The following is a 19361-nucleotide window of genomic DNA, read 5'->3' as shown; positions in this document are numbered from 1 at the left end:
CAGGTGAAAAAATACTATAGTAATTTATAGTAAATACTATAGTGTTTTTGACCCATACTATAATATATACAGTATACTACAATTTACTAAAGTATTTACAACACTTAGTTAATGAATGCTATGCATACTGTAGTATTAACTATAGTGAACTGATAAACTGTAATAAATACTATAGTATACTTTAATTTTTACTACAGTAGACTGTAGTGTATATTGTAGCATTATATACCATATTGTTGTAGAAAACTTAGAATCAAGGACAGAAACTAACTTATGATTGGTCAATAGCTGTGTTTTATTCATGATAAAACACGAATATCACCGCTTCACCCAACGGTTCTGTGTATCACTACACAACACTCTTAGCAACCACTCTTAGCAACGTAAACTGTTTGTTCTCAATTGATATTGTTCATTGAAGCTTACTGTTTTCTGTAGAAGAGTGTTGTGAGAAAAAGATCACATGAGCGAGTTTATTACCTGCATTCAGATTTAGCATTTTCCTTCAGGTCAGTCCTGTGTTCATAAAAAAAAAAAAAAAATCTGTTTAAATGTCTGATGTATTATCCTGTCCTTTTAACAGTTAAGGGGTTTTCCCGTGACTGACAGCGCTAGTCAAAGCATTTGCCAGTTGCTTCAAAAGATGGGTGGAATTGATTTACTTTTGCGTTGTGACTATGATTTATACAAATTACCTGGAAAATTATCTGATTTCCACCAGCAAGTTTTTCTGTACTGGAACCTAAAGTTTAAATACAACTTTACACCACACAATACACTTTTGTGGAACAACAGATATATTCTGAGTAATAGGAAATCATTGTTTTTAGGGACTTGGATGGAAAACGTATATGGGCAGTAAGTCATTTGATGGATAATTTTGGTAATTTGCTATATTACAGTGACTTTTGTGATAAATTTAATTTCAAGTGCCCAATTAGAGAATACAATATAGAGCGATAAAGGCCATCCCAGCACCCCTGAAAACAATGATTCAGCAGTTTGTAATATATTCTAACTCTAAATCAGAAATGAGATCACTTTGCATTGAAGGTATTAATTTAAATAGCAAACAGTTTACAAATAAGTTTATTAGAAATATCTTATCTAAACAGTATTATCCTAATCAACTGAAAAGAAAATATGTTCTGCAAGACTTTAGTGTGGAAAAAGCGAAAAAAATAAGGAAACAATATTTATCATACCCAATTCTTCCCAAGGCTAAAGAAGTAACATTCAAAATCTTAAATGACATCTATCCATCCAACTCCTTTTTACATGAGAGATTTAATTGGGAAAACAATTCATGTGGATTTTGTGAGAAAGACATTGAAACGGTAGAGCATATTTTCTTTCAGTGTGAATTGGTAAATGAATTTTGGCTTTCATTTCAAAATTGGATACAATCTAAAGATATATTGTTACATCCTTTGCATATGACATCGATTAAAGCTGGAGTGTTTATAAATGATAAAAATATAGAATTTTTGATAAATAACGTGATTGTGTTAGGAAAACACTTTATCCACAGATGCAAGTATTTAAAGGTTAAACCCCATTTCACGGGATGGAAAAATGATTTGAAGTTATTTGCAAAATCCCTTCAATGGTTGATGGACAGAAATGCCCTGAAACTTCTTTCGGCTTTGGACTCGTATATGTTATTAGATTAAGACCCCCCTTTTTACTTTTTTTTTTTTTTTTTTTTTTTTTTTTCTTCTCTGTTTGTTCTGTTTCTCTTTAAATGCTGTATCAACACGAAACACTGATTTATGATTATTTGAATAAAGTCTATAAAAAAAAAAAAAAAAAAAAATTTGCCAGTTGAGTCTTGTTCCGTGTTCATGTAAAATGTCTTTTCAATGTAAAAGTCTTCGGTACTGACTGACACACTCATAAAGACAGTCTTTGCCAGCATCTAATGGCATAATAATGTAACTTCTGTTGCCGTTTACGGTCAGGGACTATTTTTTTCCGGTGAAAGGAAGGCTTTAGTGAAAGTTTACTTCGTAAAAGTAGCATTGATACACATTTTTGGCTTTAATATTTGTACTGTGTTGTAACCGTTTTATAAAAGCAATAAGGTACTCGAGGCTAGTGCTGTATCGTGAATAAGTCACGGCTGAAGGGCGTTGTTAGCTTTCAGTTAGCATCGATCAGATTCAAGACCTCTCTAAATGTTCAAATACAGCATATGCTTGAAACTTTGCATGCTAATACATAGGTGAATTGTTGAGGTAAAAACAGCCATCAGGTGTTAAAGGAGGTTGCGGTGGCAGTGAGGAGGAGGAAGTCACTGTAAATGCTAGTTACACAGACCAGCAGACTGCAGATTATTGCCACCCTGGCCCTGTTATTAACACACAGAGCTGTGAAGAACACTCCTGAACGCCCTGAGTCAACAGAGTCAATCACTGAAGGCAGAGGGTTGTGATGGCCAGTGGTTTTGTGTTTGTGGGTAGTAATCCATGTTCCTAGTTGTGTAATAGGAGAGGAAAGTGAATATATTGTACATTTCTTCTGGAGACCACTACTCATAGAAGGTGGTTCCCACAAATAAATAAAGAATATATTAAGAGAGATATAAAATACAAGAAAATATAAAGTATAATACATACAAAGGGGAGTCCAGTCCTGTTTCTGGAGGGCCACCTTCCAGCAGATTTTAGTTCCAACACATCAAAAACCAGTTAAACTCAAAACTAAACTCTTCAGGAAGGTGGTCCTCTAGGAGTAGGACTGGTCATGCCTGATATAAAGTATGCAAGATAAAGAAATGCTGAAACTAAAAACTGAATTGGAATCCATCTTTAATGTAAACAGCAGGATGTTGCATTTTTAAACCTATAACAAACATGAGGGGAGAAAAATCATAAATCATAATTATAATACCCACAATCTTAAATTAAATTAATCATGAAAGTTTAAATGAAATTTGACGGCCCTGAAAAACAAAATTCCTTAACACACAGAAATGTATAATACTGACTACTTGGCAGCAATCACGAATATCACAAAAGTTTATACCAGCTTACAAAAACAGAAGCTCAATATTGCTTTGGAATGTTACAGCAGTCTGCCATGAGTCTGGTAGGTGTCAAGTGAAGGAAAGAGCTATATCTACACGCCTGCGTTATAGTCAGACAATGTACGCACAAAGCAGATATGGTTTAAGACAAAAAAAAAAGGCAACCTCTTGCATGAAGCTGCCTATTTAATTTAACAGTCTACAGTATAAGAGGCATGAATGGGATACTTGGAGAAATCATTAACAACAAACTTGGACTTCGCTAGCAATATAGCTGCCGCTTGTTGGAGTGAGAAACATACTACAGTGAGTGCTACATGCCACAATCCCCTAGACTTTTTGCACACTCTACAGGGAGCATCCCACTCCGAACAGCCAGAAATTATGATGGGACGAAAATTCTTGACAACCATTTTTTAACCAGAGAAGGTGGGCTTGTTTGAGGAATGTAACTGTTTGAAGAGATGACTGGAAATGACTGCAACAGGACTAGAGTGGTTTAGGACCTGAGGACCAGTGTGTGGTGGTTCTTCAACCAGACCAGATGGTTCATAGGCCTTGCAAGCCAAGTCCATTAAGTTCAGCAAATCCATTGTGATGAGGCGTATAAGAGAGCCAAGTTTTAGCAGGAAAGAGTTCTCCGTTTTTTTTTTCATTTCTTTAACTTTTTGTAAAAGTCTTTCTTTCAGTATGCATTTACGAAAAATCAGTCAGTCCAGTGAAAGGGGATTAGTTGCAGTCATAAACAAAGTCATAATTGCTTGGCTCTTTGGGGATTGGGGGAGGAACTTCAGGGATCTGGATGTTCTCCAGGTCCAGGAGGCGGAGCTTCATTTCCATGTTGAGAAGAGTGTCCATGTCTGAGCGAGTGAACTCACTGGTCATCTCCTTCCCCAGCAGTGCATTCAGCCCATCTGTCCACACACAGTACTGAAAAACAGCCAGAAAATATGACATTAAACCACAGCATGCACAAAGTCCAAATCACACAAGGAGGTGCATCAGATACCACTTTATAGCTTGCAGTTGCTGGTTGCTCACCTCATGCTTGTCAGGGGCAATGAAGTTTAGATACTCATCAGACTCGTAGAGGACAGAGAAAGCCAGCTCCAGCACCTCCTAAAGAAGGAAAGAGAATTGACACAGTCTGTCAAATGCTAATGGGGCTGCTGTGTTTGTGTGCCTCCTATTGCGTGACTTTTGCAGATCCTCTCCGAACATATTACGACAGCAGATGGTCCAATCTGTTGTGTGTGTGTATGTATACAGGCGTCTCCTGCTGGGCACCAAGAGACAGCAGTAGGATGATCAGCATAGGAAGTGCATCAGTGCTTTACCATAATCTCAATGACTCTACACAGAAAATACATGGAGTCGTGTTTGAGGTTGCTGTCAGGAAAGGCATTCAATGCATTTGGCAATTGTGTTTGGTAACAACCCTGTCAAAATTATGGGCATGCCAGCAAAGTAACCAATTCAAGTAAGAAGAGGAGTCCTTGTTCAACTGACCCTTCGCCGGGAGTTTGATTGACAAGCGATCTAACCAATCATAACGCTGAATCTGCCATTTTGTCCGACAAAGCAGTCAGGAGTTAGAAGATTAACCTCGGTGGACTTGAACTTGAAAAATGGTGTGTACTGACAAAGGGTCAATCGGCCAACAATCTAAGGGCTCGTTCACGCAGAACGTGTTTTTCTTTGAAAAACGCGAGACATGGGCAGTGGAATGGGGAAAAAAACGCAAGGTCTCGAGATGCGTTTTTTAAAAGTTCAACTGATGCCATGTTTTTAGAATGCAGTGTCATGCTTGAGACGTTACAAAAGATGCAAGACGTAAGCGCAACGGTCCTACATGTCCGTCTAGACTAGTTCACATAGAAAACGATGGAAAAGTAGCGCATTGGAATGTGTTCTGTGTGAAACGTGTTCTGTGTGAACAGCCCCTAATCTTTTCTATGGCACATTTAAAACCTCTACACCTAGATCTTATCAAAACTTTTCAGATCCCTTGGCCTGTCTAGAGCCTACAGACCTGGCTAAACAGCAGTTACTTGTAGCATAGGCCTACATTCATATCACAGAATAACTGTACCAGATCTCAGACCAGGACTTTTTTTTTGTTCATTCAACAACTACTTCCTCAAACCAAGTTTGCGGTGCCAGGCTTCTTTTATATGATTGACACAATATCAAATTCATTGAACTTATTCAGGTTGCTCTAACAACTGAGAGTTAAATGCTCTAGGCTAGGGCAGTAGTTCTCAACCAGGGGCCCTAGAGCATTTAACTCCATTAAGGAAATACTGCTCTAGTACAGTGGTGGTAGGCCTTTCTGCAGAGTGTGGCTCTAACTCTAATTAACAAGCTAATTAGGGTCTTCAGGATTATAAGAAACTTCCATGCAGGTTGGAGGTAAACTCTGCAGGAATGTAGTTATCCAGGAGCAGGACTAGATACTTGTAATCTATGTAAATAACTCTGATATATCATATGTGACCAAAGTGGAATCAAATTCTTCAGAATAATAATGTCTTGGGATGATAAGGATGTACTTTTGCTCTAAAACCCTTTTTTCACCAAGGCAGTTTGAGTGCTGGTTCAGAGCCAGAACTTAGTTTCAAATCAGATCACCAGCTCTGAACCAGGAAAAGTGGTTCATAAGTAGCACCAAAACATCGCTGGTCTAGATAAGAACCGCTTGCGTCAGGGACTTGGGGTGGGTTACCATGACCAATAAGATGAACAGAAACTTGTGACCGGCATTATTGAAATAGCAGCTATTCGCTAGCTGCACGAACCGAACGAGTTGGATTCGCCGTGTTTGGATGTCGATGTAGGTTTGCAAAGCCATGAGCGTCAACAGTAATGCAACGTCCACCATTGTTGATGGAAGGCTTGTTCGAGATGCATCGGAGCTGCACAGACTGATCAGTGTGATATCGGAGTGCCACTGGGAGCGCTTGTAGAGCACGCGACTCCTTGTGCTTTTGGATCGCTCTCGCGGTGCTTTGATGTCATGCACCGATTGGTCTGCAAGAAGCTGATACATCTCGAACATCATCTGTTTGTGTTTGGCACTGCTGGGAACGATGAGATGTATACAGCGACATAAGACCTGGCTCTGTAGCCTGTGGAAAGGCAAACTGGTTCTTAAAAGGCTCGTTAGTTGAACCAACTCCAAACTGGCAATAGCACTAGCTCTGAACTTGCACCCAGTTCACGCTGTTGGAAAAGGGGTATAATTGTCTTATTTGGGTCAACTAACCTAAAAAACAGGATTATACTGGATCATTCAAACAGCTTAAAGCATCATTGGATGAGAGCTACATTATTCACATCCAAAATAAGAGCAGACACAAACAATTCTGACCCCTCTCATCTCGCCTACGCAGAGATGAGATTACATACAACCAAGACAATCGGAATAGAACTCTCTTTTCAGCAGTTGATGAGGGAATTGATTTTTCAAGTCAAATTCCTATTAAGATAAATGTTGCTTAAAGAAAGTACAAAATACAATATTGATACACATTGTTATTTTAGAGTCAGTGTCATCAGGACTAAGGGGATCCTTATGGCTGTATCAGAAAATTCCAGCTATACTTGATATGGCCTCAAGTTTAATCAATTTGGTCAACAGGGAGTCATTTTTTTTTTTAAGTTGTGGCATAAATTTGACATTGTCTGCTTTGTTCTGTGGGAAGAAGAAAGGGTGACTTTGAAACTTAAGTGAGCTGATGTATCATTACTCACAAAGCTACAAGGCATAACTAATGCATCCTTTGTCACCAAGCCACACACCACTGCATCAAAGGAAAATTTGATCTTTTGATATTCAAGATCATTTTTGCTCACCTTGTTCTGCTTCAGAGCTCCCTTTTCCTTCATGTGCGGACAATCTTTACCAGTGACAACAGCTTTGATGTCAGCCACAGGAACTGCAACAGGGAACAAAGAATAATTAATAAGACAATCTTAATCTCATCTTTATGGAGTGATGCCACTTACACCATGATCAGAACGGAGGCTCTACTCACGTTTGTCCTGTAGGGAATCATGGGGTACCTCTCCCTGAGGGCTCTCCTCCAAATCCCCGTAGTGGAGAACTTTATGATTGGGCGACAATCGACAGTACCAGAACTTGTCTGTAAAGAAGCAAAGCAGCGGGTTAGTCTTCCACAATGTAATGCTAACAAGTTGTCTTTCATTCTAGTACAATGCTTAATATGCTTTGGCTTTTCCTTGTGGATTGGGTAAAGCCGTGACTGGCAATTTTTTCCCCAAATTACTTCCCAATGCTTCCTGTGCTGCGCCAAAAGCAGACAAAAGTGATCACTGCCAGGACTGCTCACATTTAGTCTAGAAGGCCATGGCTGGCACTCAACTCTAGTGTCTGAATCCAAATCCTAATAGCTGGGAATAGCAGTTTGGCAAATTTAAAATCATTGTGGATGTGGAATGAAAGAGTGTCCTGGAGGGTGGCACTTCACAGGCTGCATACATACACCCAAAGAGATAAGGAGTGTGCAGTAAACAGCTTGATCACTGTACTCTTTCTATAGTTTCAGCTTACTAACAAACCAGCTCAATAGACTGTTTATCCACCACTGCGAATGTGCAATGAACAACCAGTGGATATTGCAGCCAACAGCCATCTGTGAGCCCATTCTGAGATGTCAGAAGAGATATGTGCAGAATCCTTTAATATGCATGCAGTGCCACGTGCATGATGAAAAAGTGGCTTCCTTTGTACATGGCTTTCCTGAATTTCTATTCTAATTGATGACATAAGTCATGAGACAGGGAGCGATGTGGTTGAGGAGAACAAAAATCTAAAATGTTTCAGCGAATTAAAGGCAAAGAAGAATTCAATTTTAACATTATTCGAAAAGCTCAGCCTCAGGCAACATCTGCAATACTTAAGATTCAAGGTAGGAACTGGACAGCTCATTTTCTACACCATGAGAAGAGAGCTCTGCTATGGGGCAACAATAGGGAATACAAATGTCAATGTAGCACCTGTCAAAATGAAAAACCACAGGTGCGCTTCCTTCTGTCGTTTAAGAGCAGTCCTTAAAAGCTTGCTGAAAAGGTTAGTTGTACACGGACAAAAGCAATGGTCTGACATTGGGTTATCTTGGGATTAAATATATCTGAGTTTTGGTGGCTTTATGTGGTCGGTCAGTGCCTCCTGTGGGGAACCTCATTCTAAAGATTGTATTAGGAAGTAAAACATACCAGAATGTCATGACGCAAGCTATTGAAATGGCGCGAATACATTCAATGTGATTCAGCCTTAAATGACAAGTAAATGACATTATCAAGAAGGTTACTATAACAATAATAAATTAAATATAGTAAGAACCTATCAATGTCACTAATGAAAACCTGATATACATTATACTGCCACATACCACAAACATGGACATGGGCAAAGGTAAATATTCAATATTTCTATTTCATGTGGGGCATTCACACTGACAAGAATGAGTCGCTGAACTATTGATTACTAGTAGGCATTCCTCCTTTATTGCTGTATCCAATCCTGCATTCCTGACACCTTGGAACTTGGAATTCTACCACCTCCTACTTAAAAATAAGTTGGGACAGATCGATAAAGCACCATTCCATTTGGTTATTTTCAGTGGATGTTGAAAATAACCAATTCGAATTCTGAGTTTCCAGGAATGCAACATTCAAAAATTCCCACCCTGGATTTTATCTGATTCAACTCTGTTCACATAAGCTTCTCATTAGTAGTCATGCTTCATTTTTCTGAACTTTGTCACATTAAGGCAAACCACTGGCAAATACTGACTTAAGTGTAATGCACATGTCAGTCAAATTATGAGAGGGTGCCATGTAAGTCATATTTAGCTCCAATGGCTTTTGGCAGATAATATAATACATGATTGTGAACAAAAAAAATGTTTCATTCACACAAATGAGATTCATACTAGAAGAAAATGATGTCAATAAAACAGGCAAAGTGTGACAATTCTCAAATGAATAGAAAAAAAGAGAAAAGGCAAGAATGAGAGATCTAGTGGGAAAGTGAGAGAGAGAGAAAGAGAAAGGAAGAAAAGAAAAAGAGAGAGGCAGGCAGAAGGATGCATAGCAAGAGACAGACAAGGTGTTTAGTCTCAGAATGATCTAATCCTGTAGAAGTGTGAAGAGTGTTAAATTATCCAGGCTAACTGATAAAGCCTCCCTCTGAGCTCAGCAGACAGCCCTCCTCTTCAGCCAGCCCGCGTAAAAAGCGATATTACATTTGACGATCCTTCAACTCTCCAATCTGCGCAGTAAGCTTTATCACACCCACCACTCAGCGCTTGTTTGAAATTGGCTCCATACTTCCGCTCTCTCAGCAATGGACAAGGCTATTTTTCACACTTGCTAAATCATGCTGTCGGTTTAATAATAGCACTCATAAAAATATTATTCATAGGACGTATAAAATTCAGAGTGTTTATGTAAGATAGTTGGATAAAAGCTATGGTGTAAGACATTCTAACATTTCGTTACTATACTACGAGATTGCTGAATGCAAATAATAAAAATAAAAAAATGTGACCAATGAAGGTCTTTGTAATTCTGAAGTTCTGTCTTTGAATGAGAAGCAGCCCAGTTGAGGTCACCAATAAATTAAGTGAATCATTAGGTAAATCAGTTCAGACACTTTAGACAAGCATAAAAAAAGCTAGTGAACTAAATACTCGGAGCTGATACATTTAAGACTTTTCAGATGAAAGTACATTCAGTTTAGGGAAGAAAAAGCTTACACTGTGTACTAACCAGACACAACTGGTTCCAAATTTTTGAGGGGAAACCGAAGGCGAAAATGCTATGTTACACATGTATTTTCATTTATTTCTGTGCAGCTTCAGCAAACTGCATCCTTTTTATGGTTCTCCTTGAGGGATTTGTCATGCAATATCCTATATTTCTCTACTACCACAAGCAATCTCTCTCAGGCTTGCCCATGTATAATGGATAACATACACGAGGTGCGGAATTGTTGCTTAATGAATTTTCTGTGTGGGTGTGAGACGCAGAAAGAGAATCAAGCAACAGACAAAATGTAGTGTTGTTCATAGCTGCTGGATAGGACAGAAACTTGGATTAACAAGAAAGAGGCAGCTTCTATCACTTTTAGTTTTGTTGTGCCACTTTGTTGCCTTGTGACATGGTGTTTGCGTTTTTGGAGCCAAAACTATTTGGAATCTTTATGGACTAAAAAACTTTGTTGAACTTCCTTACATGTATCTTTAAGTGTACGTGTTTCTTACCCTGTCTCCTTCGGCTGCTGATCTTCCTGAAGCAGGTGCCCTCACACAGGCGATTGAGGCGCTGTTGTTTGATCAACTCCATGATCTCTGGTTGGATTTTCTCCCTTAGCTCCCTGGAGAAACATCAGACAAATGCAGTTTAAAAGTACTGATCCACCACTTTACTGGCAGTATGCACAAAGAAAGACTCAAAAACATAATTGACATACAGACATAAAGCGTACTTGGTCTTTAGACATTTCTTTGTAACACAAGCCCAGGCAAACCTCCTTTTATCTTGTGGTTTTGCTAATACTACTGCCAAACTGACTGTGTTTAGCTGCTTTAGATCTAAAGCTGAGAATTTTGCAATATTAATTAGCCATTTAAAGACTTAAAGACTTCTCTAATGTTTAACCAATGCCCAGAGCATTAACTAAGTAATTCATGAGATAATATTTTGATCATATTCTGTGTTGTTGAATTGGCTTATTAGGGGCCAAGCCCCGAAGGGGCTGTAGCCCCTATTGTAATTGTACGTTTTCCCTTTTATTATTATTATTCTTCCTCCCGAATGGGAGTCTATGGCAGCCCTATCAACGGAACATGAGAAAATGATGAAATTTGGCACAGTTGTAGAGATGCTCATGAATAGTGATTGGACCAAATTTGGAGTCTCTAGAACCAACTCTATAGCGCCACCACCAGTTCAAAATTTCAACATTCTAACGGTTTTAACATTTGAACTGTTTGTCATAGAAAAATTAAATTTAGTTCATCTGATTCGTCTCTTCATGCTGATGCTATTCAACTTCTTACATTAAGTCTCCACCCATTACAGTAGCGGCCATTTTGAAAAGTACAGTATTTGTTTTTTTCGCTTCTCCTCCTTCAAAATTTGTCCAATTTTGTCCAATCTTTGATCAGATTATCTTTGGACTGAGCCGCACAGAAATGACTGAACAGATTTTTTTTTATTCATCTTTGTTCAAAGGTTATGATGTCACGAAGTTAACGAGGTCGACCCGAAATTAGTATAGAGGCTGTATCTCGGCCAAACTTTGAGCAATCGAAACAAAAATTGGTACGCTTCATCAGAACCATGGTCTGAGGGTCTATGCCAAACTTGGGAACAGCGCCACCTACAGGTCATGAGATATGAAAAATGGCTATTTTGGCCAATAACTTTTGAACAGTTTGTCAGAAAATCAAGATCTTGGTGTCTATGGATTCCTTGGATCATGTCGAATCCGACGATACCGATTCTGTCAATATTGGATGTATCACGTGTCCGCCATTTTGAATTTTGTCATAAATTGCGATATCTTTTAAACAATTTGACATATCTTCACAAAAATTGGTATGTATGACCTTTAGAAGGTCGTGAAGGTACCTGAGAAGTTTCAGCACAGCACCACCTACTGTTCCACAGATGTAATGATTATTTCAAAAACGCTTATAACTTTTGAAAACACTTTCCAAAATGTGTATGCTTCATGTCATTTTATTCCCTGGCTTATGCCGATTCCGACAATGTATCATTTGCCATTTTCCTTAAATGTACCTGTCTGCCATATTGAAGTAAATGAAAAACAGTTTTTTCGCTACTCCTCCTACAAATTTTGGTCAATTTTGTCCAAAATCAGCTCAGATGATCTTTGGACCGAGCCGCACAGAAATGACTGAACAGATTTTTGATATTCACTACCATTTCCGAGATATTCATCTCTGAATGTGACCTTGCTTGTGTTTGTTGTCTTATGCTAGTTAGCTTAGCACAGTAATTGCTTAACATGCTAAACTATTGCTATTCTTTCTAATGTGGTCTTCAGTCAACAGGTTAACCAAAACTTAGTTGGCATTAAATAACTTTGCATACTAATATGGTTAACATGCTATGAAGCTTTTTTTTTTTGTGAACTCTTTCTCACACTGAAACCTCTGCTTAGCATACTGATGAACTTGCATGGCTGATTAGCTCAATGTGTTACGCCACGGATCCCGAATGCTCTGCATCGTGGGTTCGAAACTCAGTGTGACACATGCCCAGACCGCATGAGGTACTGTGGCAGGAAAAGATGCAGAACTTGTGTCTGTTCTAGGCATTCTGCCTAAAACTGGTCTAATCTGAAGCTATCACATGCAATTCCTTTATGTCCAAATTCGTAGTTATTCTTCTTCCCCCTGTATGGTAATCAATGAACCATAAGAAGGAAAATTATCAAATTTGGCATGCTTGTAGTGATAGTAATTAAAAGTAATTTGACCAACTTTGGAGTATCTAGGACTAAGTCTATAGCGCCACCACCAGTTCAAATATTCACTTTTGTAAAGGTTATAACTTTTGAACCCTTTGTTCCAGAAAAATGAATGTCAATACAACTGATTCCTCTCTTCATACTGATCACATTCAATATCTTACATTAAGTCTCCTCCCAGTACAGTAGTGGCCATTTTGAAAAGTACAGTATTCCGTTTTTTCGCTACTCCTCCTTCAAAATTTGTCCAATTTTGTCCAAAATCAGCTCAGGTGATCTTTGGACCGAACCGCACAGAAATGACTGAATGGATTTTTGATATTCGCTACCATTCCCAAGATATTCATCTCTGAATGTGACCTTGCTTGTGTTTGTTGTCTTATGCTAGTTAGCTTAGCATGCTAATTGCTTAGCATGCTAACCAGTTGTCATTCTCTTTAATGTGGCTCTTCAGCTATCAAGTTAACCATGAGCTTCATTAGCATTAAGTTAGCTTAGCATGCTAATATGGTTAGCATGCTAAGTAATGCTTTTTTGTAAATTCTTTCTTACACTAAAAGTTCTCTTCCACAGATTGTTGAATGTGCATCCTCAAGTAGCTCAATACGTAAAGCCAGTTACCTGATGAGCTCTGCACCCCAAGATAGTGGGTTCGAATCCCAGGTGGAGCGGTTTTATGAAATAGTGTGTTTTGATTCCTTTACTGCCTCTTGGATTAGAAATAAATGCTTTTTGTTTCATGCTGTGTTCATTTTCATCTAAGCTTATGTACATAAGTTCTGAGTTCATTTTCGCCCGTAATTCTGAACCAGCTGTTTCATGTTTGTTCATTTTCTGCTGTTTTTCCTCTTCCTGCTCTGTATTGCGCTACAGCATGATGAGCTGCAGAATGATCTAAAGTAGTTATTAAATATAACATTCAGTGCAGTTTTATAAAAATTCTTCATTTTGAGTTCATTTTCACATGAACTAATGAACTTCGGCAGGTGTGCCAACATTCACCTGCACAGTGGCGCAATGAGTTGAGAAATGGACATTGGACCCGGAGGTTGTGTGTTCGAATCCCGTGTGGGGTGCCTTTATACAATTGTGTGTAATGAGTCATTTTGATACCTTTTTTATCCAAATAAGCATTGTACTAATCTTTATTCCTCTTGAATGAGATACAAGTGTTTTTAGTTCATTCCGTGTTCATTCTCTGAACTTCTATTAATTTTCATTTCATTTCCACCTGTCCTTCTGAACGAGCTGTTTAGCATGTACATTCAATTTCTGCTGTTTTTGCTCTTCCTGCTCCGTATTGCGCTACTGCCCCTTCTGGGGCTTGGCCCCGAATTGCTGCTTGCAGCTATATTCTGGCTTTGATTTTTGTTTTTTTATTATTTTTATGTTTTATTTTGTTAGGGATTACAAATTATACTGTCAAAAACCAAGCTGACAAAGTGATATTCCTGTTATAGTAAACAGACTGAACCATGTTACATATTTTGACAGAAGAGGAAATCATGAGTGCTATTTCCAGCATTTCAGTTCAAACAAGCTCTGAAAGTTCAACACCGACATTTTCATTTCACTGTTATATTGCATGTTAATGTTATAGACTGTTCTCTGCTATTGTACATTCCAGCTCAAATGACACTACTGGAATGCAGTGGGTAATTTATTTAATGGAGTCTCCTCTTAGTTTAATTAGTTATGAACCATTTAAAGGCTTGTTTTCAATCATGAGTGGGACACAGGTGCAGTACACATGGACCAAAACTGGGTGAGTCTGATTGTGGGAACTGAGTGCTTTAGATAATTGAAGAGCTTCCAGTGACTCACAGGATGGGCCGGGATTGGAAATCCTCCTGGTTCATCCTTTCGGATTGGCGCAATTTGAGGATCTCAGTGTAGCTCAGATTTTGCAGACGACTTTTAAACTGATCCAGAGAGTTAGGCTTGATCGTGAGAGCACGAGTGATCTGTTCCTTCACCACCTGCATCACCTATAGCACACACACACACACACACACGCAGATTTAATCATTTAGGACATAATGTTATGCATTCAGGAAGACAAACTTCTCATTTTTATATCTTGCTTTTACTTTTACAGTTTTTGAATTGAACAAAGACAAAAGATCAGACAATTGATTGAAATGGTTCACGATTATGACAGCAAAAAAAGACAACTTTGTTGACAGGTAGTGTACATGCTAAGTGTCTACATACATTCCCAGACAAAAGGTTTCTGAAAAATCAAGGAAAAGAGTGAAAGTTGGACAAGGAAAAGAGTGAATACTCTCTAGTGAATGAAAGGAAATAGTAAAAATTGCAATATATTAAAACAAGAGTCTTGGGTGTAGAATCTATGAGCATTGGCACCCAAATGTACACATGCATACACACATTGGGTTTTCATGTTTTGTAGGGACATTTCATAGACAATGTTTTTTATACTGTACAAACTGTATATTCTATCACATGACCCCTAAACATACCCATCTGAATTTTTAGATTTTCCAAAAACATCACTTATGTATGATTTTTAAACCGTTTTCCTCATTGGGACCAAACAATGTCCCCACAAGGACAAGAATTATTTAGGATACTGCCATCTTTGTGGGGACATTTTGTCCCCATGACATGGGGTATACCTGAACTACACACACACATATATATACAATATATATATATATATATATATATATATATATATATATATATATATATATATATATATATATATATATATATATATATATATATATATATATATATATATATAATATGTATATATATTGTATATATATGTGTGTGTGTAGTTCAGGTATACCCCATGTCATGGGGACAAAATGTCCCCACAAAGATGGCAGTATCCTAAATAATTCTTTATATTATATATATATATATATATAGGGTTTTCATGTTTTATTTGGATATTCCATAGACATTATGATTTTTTTTTTTTTTTTTTTTCACATGACAAGGCTTTCAGATATCCATCTCTGTGTGGACATTTTGTCCCCATAACGTAGGGTATACCTGAACAATATATTGTAAGATGATTTGGTAAGAAAGAGATTGCTAATAACATAAATGTATTAGCAAACTCTTTCTTACCAAGTCATCTTACAATGTATTGTACAAAATCAAATTACTGGCAAACACCTGGACAGGCATTCACACACTTATTAAGCTCCAAATGAGAAGCTAACACTGTCAATACAATACATCCTTGAACAAAGATCAGTTAATACCTACCCAACACACTACTGTACATGCATCTTAAATTAGACTCCCTAATGCTTCTTTAATTACTGTCCTACAAAAGATGAAACACAGTAACTGCCAACAATGGAACTGAGCAAAATGGCTTCAGAGACTTTGGATTTAATTTGGATTGATCAGTTTTCATGCTCAGTTTCCTCTGAATCTCTGCACAATTCATCCAAACCCTTCTGATTTATAAAATGACAAATGGGATATCACAGATGTGCTCAAACACAAGCTACAAGACTACAAATCCTCGTCAAGTGCACCATTTGGGGCAGATTTAATGAATACAGGGTATGAGTAGTGCATACAGTTAACACTGTATGTTAACATGTCACGTTTTACACGCACACAAAATGTGTATGTCTACTGTAGAGTGGATGAATTTTGAGGCCTTGTTCTCACAGGTATTGGTTCCACCACTGAAGAGCATGTATTCTTAAAGGGTTAGTTCACCCAAAAATTAAAATTCTTTCAATTATTACTCACTCTTGTGCCGTTCCACATCCGTAAGACCTTCGTTTATCTTCGGAACACAAATTAAGATCTTTTTGATGAAGTCTGAGAGGTTTCTGTCCCTCCAGATCCAACGCAACTACCACTCCAAGGTCCAGAAAGGTAGGAAACGAAATCATTACAGTAATCCATGTGACTCCAGTGGCTTAAATTCAATTTTATGAAGCGATGTGAATGCTTTGTTTGTGCAAAAAATAAACATAATTTATCACTTTATTCACAAAATATTATCCAAAGCTTGTTCACACAACAACGTCAGCTCGCGTGTTAACATAACACACATGCATCTTGAAGCTCGTGAACACTCGTGCATGTGCGTTGAGTTGACGCGTAAGTCTGAAAACACCACGCAGGTGTCGTGAAGCACTTGTGAACTAGCGTTGCAGATTTTAATTTTTTTTTTTAAAGAAAAGTGGTAAAGTGTTTTTTTGTTGCAAACAAAGCACTCACGTCACTTCATAAAACTGAGGTTGAACCACTGGAGTCACTTTAATAATGTCCTTTCTACCTTTCTGGACCTTGAAAGTGATAGTTGGGTTGGATCTCTATAGAGGGACAGAAACCTCTCAGACTTCATCAAAAAGATCTTAATTTGTGTTCTGAAGATGAACGATGGTATTACAGATGTGGAACGACATGAGGGTGAGTAATAAATGACAATTTTTGGGTGAACTAACCCTTTAAGAATTTGCTTGGAAGAAACTCATGTCATGAAAGCCATCTTGAGGATTACTGTCTGATGAAGAATCAAATGCAAACAAACAGAAGAGACAGCCAGCAATGGACTATGACAAAAGAATTCGCACATATGCAGCACAAGAAGACAGCTTTTCTTCATCCTCAGATACAGAAACGGCCAGCTGCCATAAAGACACAGCTTTCCTGGTAATGCCTGAATAATGCACAGCTCGAAACCGCAAACGGGGTTGGTGTACGCACCGAGCCTTGGGCTACAGATCATATGCTGTGATTAGCTGGGGAGCCCAGCAACGCATGAGCTGGGAAGCTGGAACCGAGTCTAGTAGCTATTCATGCATGCATCCCCTCCCAGTCATCCAGAGAAGCAGGTGCCGCTGGCTCGCACAGCAGGATTAGATGAGGTTTAATTAGTGATAAGACTGGGCCAAGGTCAAGGCCCCCTCCCAAATCACTAGGCTGATATGTCGGTGCTTGAAGAATGAGAGGAGTGATTGCTGGAGGAATAAACCAAGATGGCTCTATTCAAACAGCACAGTAAGGTTTAAAGGGGAGGGGGCTTTGACAGCTGCAGGTGGGAGACGAAGCAGCGAATGTCTCCACTTGAAACAATCCCTTATGCCAGAGGAAGCAATTTTCTGGGCGCATTTGCAGATTTTTCACGATTCGAAATTAATTAATCCAAGGCGCTCTCTCACTTCCTTTTATCAGCCTCTTCAAATCAAGTCGTGATGGCTGAAATAGAAGCAGACCTTTTATTTGTGAGGACGAGATGATATGGGGGAACAGTGGAATTTCAGCTGCTGATGTGGTGGGCGGTGATATTTATGAATAAAGCGGAAACGGACCTTTTTTTATAGACAAACGAACGCAAGTGTGTCACAGCCTCAGCAAGAAGTGCGCGAGTCTTCAACTGCCCTGCCATGCTTATTGTCTTTCTCTCGCCTCTCCTCTCTCTCGAGCATCTAAATGCAGAGAACACACTCGCCCACTGTATGTCAGCCCTGCAGATAATACAGAGTGACATACAGAAGAATGAATGTGCAAGTGTTTGTGCGCTTGTGAAAGCGCTCATAAGACCAATGCTGTTATTCTGCACTGGACTATATATTTTGATTTATATTGATACATCAGAGCTATTATTATACTCTCTAAGGCGCCTGCATTATTTAATACATTTGAATGTCAAAGCTATAACGCCATTGAACAAATCTATTGCTTCCCTTAGGCACAACAAATGAGGGATTAATCTTAATATTAAAGTGTTTCTGAATCATCTCTGGAAAATGAGTGGGCTTGTGGGATCATGCCAGTGCCATTAAATGCCATGAAGAGAGTTGTGCTATGACACAAAGTAATATAACATATAATATAAAATGGCAGAAAACACATCAAGTTTTCATACAAAACAACCCAAGTTAGGTTGAAAATGGACGAACCCAGCGGTTGGGTTAAATGTTTGCCTAACCTGCTAGGTAGTTTTATTTAACCCATTACTAAATGGCTGGCTTAAAATTAACCCAAAATATGTTGGAAATTAAAAATCAGATACATAATTACTAGAGGCAACAATACTAATCAAAAGGTTATAAAGAATCAATTTAATAAATGTGTATTTGTAATTATTATTTATTAAACATATTAATAAATGTACATTTCCAACATATTTTGGGTTCAATTTAAGCCAGCAATACAATAGTTGAGTTAAATAAAACTACCCAGCAGGTTGGGCAAACATTTAACCCAAATGCTGGGTCAAAACAACCCAACTGCTGGATTCGTCCATTTTCAACCCAGCATTTTTAGACTGCATAGTGCAGTCTTGGATTATACTGAGGAAACAAATCCAGATTTTAGGGCCCTTCGAGAGGAGTGCTGTAAAAGATATTTATATCCCTTCATAAATTTTTATATCTGATAAACTGGATGCTGAACAGCTGGAAAAAGATAACAAATTGATTTTCTGGATGATTACAGTTTAAAACTAATTTGTCCTTTGGGACTAAACCAATTCCAAACAAACTTCTATGATACACAAGCCAAACATTGATGAGAAACAGACAAACAAACCGACTATAGTTCACTAGGCTATCACATGCATCAGTAAGACAAATAGTGCATTAGGTTTTCCTGTCATTTTATAGGCAGATCATAAGCAGTGTAGCGCAACCAATGCACATCCAAATGTGAAATAAAAACCATCAACAGAAACACAAAACAAAATAATTATGAGACACCAATCCATTATGAAACTGTTGTTTGTTAGTTTGTTAAAAGGTAAAACTCATTTAATTTTACAATGCATCTGTCTGGCCTATACACAGACCAACATGCAAA

At 38.2% G+C, this 19361-nt stretch overlaps 1 protein-coding gene across 4 annotated transcripts in view; it reads right to left on the bottom strand.

Moving 5' to 3' along the window:
- Positions 1-2802: 2802 nt before the first annotated feature.
- elmo1 (engulfment and cell motility 1 (ced-12 homolog, C. elegans)) overlaps positions 2803-19361 on the bottom strand; it is a 100914-nt gene continuing 84355 nt past the window's right edge. For all 4 annotated transcript variants that reach the window (XM_067410885.1, XM_067410884.1, XM_067410887.1 and 1 more), the window contains 6 exons: positions 14379-14542; positions 10318-10430; positions 7066-7173; positions 6884-6966; positions 4070-4147; positions 2803-3958 (listed from right to left, as the gene is read on the bottom strand). In XM_067410885.1, coding sequence (XP_067266986.1) covers positions 3758-3958; positions 4070-4147; positions 6884-6966; positions 7066-7173; positions 10318-10430; positions 14379-14542 — 747 coding nt within the window. In that variant the 3' untranslated portion in view covers positions 2803-3757. The remainder of the gene's footprint in view (positions 3959-4069; positions 4148-6883; positions 6967-7065; positions 7174-10317; positions 10431-14378; positions 14543-19361) is intronic.

The sequence above is a fragment of the Chanodichthys erythropterus genome, chromosome 15, assembly GCF_024489055.1.
Source record: "Chanodichthys erythropterus isolate Z2021 chromosome 15, ASM2448905v1, whole genome shotgun sequence".
NCBI lineage: Eukaryota > Metazoa > Chordata > Actinopteri > Cypriniformes > Xenocyprididae > Chanodichthys > Chanodichthys erythropterus.
The sequence above is the reverse complement of the archived record's forward strand: the minus strand, read 5'-3'. Positions and strand labels throughout refer to the sequence as shown.